General features: G+C 28.3%; 1 protein-coding gene across 2 annotated transcripts in view; it reads left to right on the forward strand.

Moving 5' to 3' along the window:
* The window catches only part of Etl1 (SWI/SNF-related, matrix-associated actin-dependent regulator of chromatin, subfamily a, containing DEAD/H box 1), a 46,049-nt gene that overhangs the window by 37,532 nt on the left and 453 nt on the right, over window positions 1-8,064 (forward strand). For both annotated transcript variants that reach the window (XM_067265440.1, XM_067265445.1), the window contains exons 12-18: window positions 1,036-1,140; window positions 1,214-1,357; window positions 1,416-1,511; window positions 3,658-3,750; window positions 3,831-3,949; window positions 6,214-6,396; window positions 7,889-7,998. In XM_067265440.1, coding sequence (XP_067121541.1) covers window positions 1,036-1,140; window positions 1,214-1,357; window positions 1,416-1,511; window positions 3,658-3,750; window positions 3,831-3,949; window positions 6,214-6,396; window positions 7,889-7,998 — 850 coding nt within the window. The remainder of the gene's footprint in view (window positions 1-1,035; window positions 1,141-1,213; window positions 1,358-1,415; window positions 1,512-3,657; window positions 3,751-3,830; window positions 3,950-6,213; window positions 6,397-7,888; window positions 7,999-8,064) is intronic.

Genomic DNA, 8,064 nt, shown 5'->3' on the forward strand with positions numbered 1-8,064 from the left:
TAGCCAATCAGCACTCAGTTGCACGTGCATATCACGTTTAGTACCAAATTTTAAATTATGTGACATTTTAATTTGATTAAAAATCTCCACTTATTTCATTTAGAAATATTTATTTTTTGTGAATTATTTCAAAGTATTTAAAAAAAAAATGTAATGTTTTAAAACTAAATACTATTAACTATATTAATTAAATGGTAAAATTTTACCTATTTGCGCCATCATGGTGGTAGTCGCAACTGTTTGTGCTCCTGACGGATTCCTCCAGAGGGGAGCCGCTGGCCAGAAGCCGATTCTATAACGTCACTAGATATTAGCGAGGTTGAGGCCAAAGTTTTAAATGCGAAAATGTGTACATGTGTACATCGGACATTCAGCGCCGCTTTCCTGTAAGCCTAGAAGTTTGACAATGGCATTTGGAATGTCGAGCATGATTCCACTGACTTTCCAAACACCATTGTCAATTCTAGGCTTAGAGGAAAGCGACGCCGAATGTCCAACGTACACGTTGTCACGTTTAAAACTTCGGCCTCAACCTCGCTATTGATACATACCAGATATTGATACGTGTGTTCAAGAACTACCGTGAATAAATAACTAGTGACGTTAAACAATTGGCGGCTGGCCGGCGGCCACCCTCCGGGAGAAATCCGTCGAGATCACAAACAGTTGCGACCTCCGCCAAATTCGGTACTAAATGCAATAAGCACGCGCAACTCCGATGCGAGTGCTGATTGGCTAGCGTATGTTGGATGATCACTCCTCAATGTATTATCATCACTTTGCCCGACTAGATGATAGCAGTATTCATAATGGCCGCTCAATTTGATAAATTACTAAAATTTATTACAATACCTGATTTTGTTGGTCATTATTCATAATGCCCGTATTAATCACTTTGTCCATAACATATACATATACATATATTTCTCTCTTATAAAACTGGACTTAAAATGTTATAATAGTTCAGTAAAGTATCATCTCACTGCCTTTAAGTAGTTAGAAAATTTTGATTTTAAATATTTAATTCTTAAACAGGTACTAAAACAACTTCCTGCAAAACACGACGAAGTTAAACTATGTCCAATGGCAGAGGTACAATACAAAGAATATACCAACTTAGTTGCAGAATTATCCAGTAAAGTAAGTATTTTAAAGATTTAATCATATTCAAAAGAAAAAATGATATATATCACTTGTTCTACTTCGTTATCAGGTTAAGAAAAGCACAGAAGAGAAAGTACACACAAACGGTATAGGAATGATGATGGAATTAAGGAAATTAGCTAATCATCCTCTATTAATTAGAACGTTGTACACAGAAGATAAGCTTCAGCAAATGGCCAAATTAATGCTAAAGGTAGTAATATTAAACAATCAATTTTTGAATTTTATAATAATGATGATTTTTTTTGTAGGAACCAACTCATTGTGATGCAAATCCTGAACTCATTTTAGAAGATATGCTTCCAATGTCCGATTTTCAGTTACACAAGCTTTGCCATCAATATAAAGTAAATATTATTATTTTGATTTTAGTTTAAAAATTATTAATGATATAATGATACATTATGGTTTCCTTAATTCTACATTATTAATTACAGTTGGTATTAAGGTTTTATCAATCTAATAACATATCCTATATTGCACATCTTAATAAAAAGAGGTATATAGCACAGATTATACCCTACTGGATTATTTTTTAATAAAACAGATTTAAGTTTATATTTTATGAACATTATTTCTCAAGCTTATAATTAAACATATGATTATTAAAAAATATACACTGTTGGCCAAGCAAAATGCAACACCACGAAAGAAGCTTCCATTGTTTCAATATCTATAGTCCATCATGTTGTATCATGCATTGCATTTTGCTTGGCCAGCAGAATATATTTTTTAATAAAGAGGAGTAAAATAAAATTATCAACACTGAAACAATCATCTTTCCTTATATTTGAGTCAGTCTTTGTTAATTTATTATTTTTATCACACATGATTTTGTTATCTATATTACATGATAATATAATGCCAAACATTTGTTGAATTTGTTTTATTTTAGTTTATAATAATGTAAATTTGAATTAAAGACCTCTTTTTTTCAATTTACAGATTCAGTCTGATTGTTAAACTTAACAATAAAACAGAATCTAGATTATTGAATTGAAATATAAAATAATTTTCAAATAAAAATTAGTTTATATTTTACTTAAATGTATTCAATACATGTAAATAAAATTCATTAGTTTATACATTTTTAGCAAAATTTGTTAAGTTTCTAAAATGGCAATTAGATTTTCATTTTACATAACTTAATTAGATAGAATATTTGGACTTGGTAGTCTATCCAATATGCATCTATTAACTCAAGAAAAAATTTGGTTAATTGAAAAATTGGAAGTAATTCTATTAGATATGAAGATGCAAGAACAATAACAAATAAATTTTGTTTGGTTTATTTTTTATCTAGATTAATTCAAAATAATTCTTTATCTGTAATATTGATATTTAGAATTTTACAAGATGGAGTCAAGGATTTCTTGTTCCAATGTTTTTATGAATAAATAAGTAAATTGTTTTTGAAGTTGGTACTGTATGAGTATCAACAGCATTTTATAATTTCTAGTCTTGTATCTGAAATCTTTGATACCAGATATACTTTACTTAATTTGTGCCATCCCAAAATTCAATCTTATTAATAATTAATAAATTAACTGGTATTGGTATATTTACCATAAAAAAATCCACCTTTAATTTTCCAGCATTTGTTTTCTGTGTAATCCTTTTAAATGATCATCTTCAGGTTCATTAAATATGAAATTATATCATCATAGTAAACAATCATTGTCAAACAAATTTAGCAGAACATGTTTAAATAAATACAGGACTTTTTAATTTGTTTAAAATTAATTAAACTTATCACTTTGCAAATTATTGTTCACTTGGAGATGAAAATCTTTAAAAATGTATAGAGTTTTATGCCATCAGAATGAAATAAAGACACAAGTTTTTTTTTTAATATTACTTGCTGAGAACTTCCATACTCTTTAAAATGGACTTTTGGAAATGTATAAAAGTCTATTCTTTAAAATGAATGCAATGAACACTTTGATACTATCTATATTAGCAATAAAATAACTAGTAAGTTTTATTTCTTTTTTCTTCACTTTTATAACCATTTAAAAGGGGTTTTTTGGACAAATAAATCGAAATATTATGTCCCTCAAATCAGATGTTCACCCAAGTTCAAGAATTACTCTGAAGATGATCAATTGATCATCTTTGAGTAGTTCTTGAACTCAGATATTTTATTTAAATGCATTTTGGATCAGAATTCTCACCGATTACTCATCAATAAAGGTGCAATGTGTGACAGAGCTTACACTGATATTTCTGACTCTGAAATATCGGTGTGACAAGGTGTTGGGTATTGGCTCACATTAAAATAGTGTAAATTGTAAAAGTCTGGATTATCTTTTTAATAATAATTGATATTTAAAGATACCTGTTAATTTTTCATAAATAAAAAATCTAATATAATAATCTGTTTTGTATGCATTATATTTCAATATGCTGCAAGATGACAATCATTTTTATAAGAATGTTTTAATTGTATAATTTTGTTTAGTTGATAATTAATGATTTATTGAATTATTTCAGACTGTTTCATCATTTAAATTAAGTCCTGAAACAATAGTGAGTTCTGGTAAATTTCAAATGTTAGATAGCTTTATACCTGAGCTAAAACAAAATGTAAGTTGAATACATTAATAACCAGATTTAATAAATTTTTTCAAAGTAAAAAATTAATATAACAAAATTAAATATTCCAGGGTGATAGAATTTTATTGTTTAGCCAGTTCACAATAATGTTAGACATCTTAGAAGAATACATGAATATCAGAAATTACAGGTTTCTACGAATGGATGGCTCAATACCCGTTGCAGATAGGTAAGTGCTGTAACTCAGCTGCCAAATTTATACATTTAACTTGATAAAAAGTTCTGTTAAATTTTAAATATGAACAATTATGCATATTATTTGTATTGTTCAAATTATTCTTTGTTATTGCTGATCTTTTTTTATTGTAAAAGACCACCAACATGACATCTTAATTGTCACTTCACCAATAAATGCTTTTTGTGAATATTTAAAATTGCTAGGAATTTGTTTATTTCTAATTCACTCATTTAATTACACCAAACAATTGTAAATTCAGCTATAAGGGAATCTATAATGTAATCTTATTAAGTAATTTGACAGCATTTGCAATTGAAAATGTCTTATTTATAAGTATTGTTTACATGAAAAGTATTTATATTTTGTTGGATTATGTTTTGAATCATCATTTTAAATGTATGTTTAGCTCTTGGTTAAATGTTACATATTTGAATTGTATCTAAGACAGGAGTGAATCAAGTTGCTCAAATGTCTAATAATAATGAGAAAAATAGCTTTTTATTCCCATTGTTTATATCCTAATAAGCATAAAATTATCAAAAAATAAACTATAGGATTTGTATCATTCTTCTTTGTATGCCGTATCAGATTCCTGATGTCGGCGACACCTGGCGTAGGTTAGTAAATAGTTATTATTGTTTATAATGATACAAATGCATTACTTATTTATTTTTGTTTCTCTCTATTATATTTTTATAAATAAGGTGCATTATTTATTATTTGTGATGTTAGAATGCATATACAGTAAACTCCCAATTATCCGTGTGCGGATTATCCGGTTTGCAGATTATCCGTGCATAAATTTAATTTTAAAAAAATGTAATGAAGATAATGATTTGATTAAATTTTGGAAAAAAAATGACAATACTGGATGCGATACATGGTGTAACTCAATCTTGGAACAAAATAAAGCCAATAACACTCATTTCGATCATGGAGGAAAATTCTACCAAATGTAGAAGGTGATTTTTGGATTCTATCAAGCCCGAGGCAAGTGAAACAGTATCTGAAATAAGTGAGCTAAGTGCAAATTTACATGGCTTTGAAAATGTTAATAGAGAAAATATTGAGGAGTGGTTAGAACATGATTCATGTGACAGAGGTTTACAAATAATGAGTGACGCGAATATTATTTCCAATCTCATTCAACCAGAAGAGCAAGAGAATTAAGCTGAAAGTAGAGAAGAAGAAATTATCAATCACATTAGTCATAACACTGCCCTGAATTCTGTTGACACTTTGTTGGAATACATTGACCAATGGGAATTCAAGTATAATGACATAGCTCAGAAAAATTCGAACTGATTATTAAAAAATCATTAAAAGATTCCTGCAAACAAACCAAAATCACAGATTTTCTTAATAATGAGCATTAAACATGTTAAAATAATTGTCTGCCTTAGAAATGTATAATATGTTGTATTTTAAAAATAAATAATTATAGTTCGGATTATCCATGCCACCTCTCCCCACCATTAGCCCGGATAATCGGGAGTACTGTACATATTATTTTTTAATTCTTAAGTTAAAGATTTTTTAATGAGATAAAAATCAATAGACAGTTTTTATATTTTCGTTTATAAGATTTTTTAACTTAACTCTTCTGACGTTGAGACTGATCTCACAGATATTCAGAATAATTTTTAATATATGTTTTTATTTTGAAATGATATAGAATCTGGCAACTAAAAGGACTGACAAATATTGATTTGCTAGCATTGCTTCAACTTTTTTGGGGGGGACAAAACTGCATGTTTTTCTCAACACTATCTTAATTAATATGTAGTCTGTCTGAAAATGAATTGATATGACTTTATTATTTGTGATGTTTATACAAGTTTTGTTCTTCACAATTTAGAGAGTTAAAATGAGCTCATTGTGTATTAAGTATCTGAGACTTATTTGACTGATATAATCTTTGTTATAACCTAACTATACACAAAGAAATAATTTTTATTTATATTTATTGCAATCAGTTCTTCATGTGTAAGTGATAATTTACTGTATATCTTACATAAATTATGAGATGAAATTTTGCTTTGATCCATGTCGATTAATAATTACTATTTTTGCTATTTAGCCAAGAATTATATTCTCTTAGACTAAGAGATTTTTTTTTTCTTTTTAATCACAAGATGTGATGCATCATACATCATTCTTACATTGCAGAGATTGTTAAAAGTATTAATTCAAATTTTTCTTAAATTTTATTATTAAAATTGATGATAATATGTACTAACAATTTTTTTTTCTAGGCAACCACTCATAGATGAATTTAACGAAACTCCAGAAATACTGGTGTTTCTACTGTCCACTCGAGCTGGAGGACTCGGCATCAATCTGACTGCTGCAAATGTCGTCATAATTCATGACATAGATTTCAATCCGTACAATGATAAACAGGCAGAAGACAGATGTCACAGAGTTGGACAGACCAGGTAAGTGAGAGATTAAGGCTTTATTGGATTATAATAAAAAAAAGAACTGGTAGGAATATTTATGTTAATATTTAAAGGAATACCCCTTGCTTGTTCCATTTTGCATGGTAAGAAAAAATTTTAGTGATCCGTGAAATTCATAATTTTTTTAAAATTAAAATTTATTTGAAGTCTTATGGAATGTAGTTTAAATTTTCATGTAATAAGGATTATTATTTTTGAAATTAAATCAGTTTTAAAACATAAACAGAATTGCTAAAAATCAAGAAAATGTTTTAAGAAGTATACAATGATTGTAATATGATCTTTGTTAGCTAATTTATTTGAACTCTGTTACATTCACTGTATAAGTTTCTTTTTGAACTAAATGGAATAAAGAATAAAAATATGCAAAATCATTATTTATTTGTTGATAAATATAAAATTTTTTGTACTTAAAAAACTAAGCCTTTTGCAGTCTGTCACAATGAAAAATTAAATGTTAGAGTAAAAATATTAATTTGCAAATTACTTTGTTATAAATATCACTGAGTACATAAAAAATATTTTCTACTTGAAAAATTAAAAAAGGTTTAATATGTAGAAAAAGAAGAATATACTGCAAAGGGTTGTTTCTTGCCTGTAAAAACACATTATTCTATTCATCCACTGTGAAAATTTGAGCAGTTCTTGACTTTTTCTCAATAACCCCAAAATCTCTGTTGTCAGGCAAAAAGGTATCCCAATACTATTTATAGTCAGCCACTTGATCTCCTTTCTTGAATCCTTTAGAATCTGAATCCAAATTAGCAGTTTCGACAAAAATTGCATTTTGTCTAGTTTCTGTTTCACTATGTTATCATGTGATGAGAATATGAGTCTGGATTTCAACATACTTTAGGAGACAGAATCTACTTTCTGAGAACCTTTTGATGCCAATCTCATCCCAGATGTATAGTACATATTGCTGGTCTCAGTTTCCATATCATGTGTACTGTACAGTATATGTTCCTCAACTAGTAAGTTTATGTCAATACTTTTAAAAAAGGCAGCATTTTCTAAAGATCAAAAGTTAGTCCGAGGGTACTAGATCCTAGCCATATCACCTTTTCCCAAACTTGAAAATCCATTTTTCTAGTGTGCATTTTCAAGATGGTGAGGCTATCTGTGATGCTTGTAACCCATATTTTTACACTCAGAACAAACAGATTCTCTTGGAATGGAAGTATGTATTACAGATGGAAAGTAGTCCTAATTTATTTCTCTGGTGCCACTGCCAGGTTGGGCTGAGGACTTTTGGTCCATCCCTCATATACAGATTTTGAAAACCAAAATAAAAGTAATTTGATACAATTCTAGAAAAAACTTAAAAGGTATCATTGTGAATATTTTGAATATGTACTTGTACATTTCAGTGCAAACTGAGAATAGGGGACAGTTTAACATTGCACAATAACATAAATTACTTTTCTATTTATCATTATAATCATTGATACTTATTAATTTGTTGTAGAGAAGTTCGGGTCATTAGAATGATTAGCGAAAAAACAATCGAAGAAAACATTCTTCGATGTGCTCAAGATAAACTGAAGCTAGAAAGAGATATTACTGCTGATAATGAAGGTAAATAAATTTCTATAAAATTTTTAACATTTATAACAAATGTTAATATTGCTATTTTTGTTTTTT

The sequence above is a fragment of the Centruroides vittatus genome, unplaced genomic scaffold, assembly GCF_030686945.1.
Source record: "Centruroides vittatus isolate TY-2023 unplaced genomic scaffold, ASM3068694v2 contig_1050, whole genome shotgun sequence".
In the NCBI taxonomy this organism is placed as follows: domain Eukaryota; kingdom Metazoa; phylum Arthropoda; class Arachnida; order Scorpiones; family Buthidae; genus Centruroides; species Centruroides vittatus.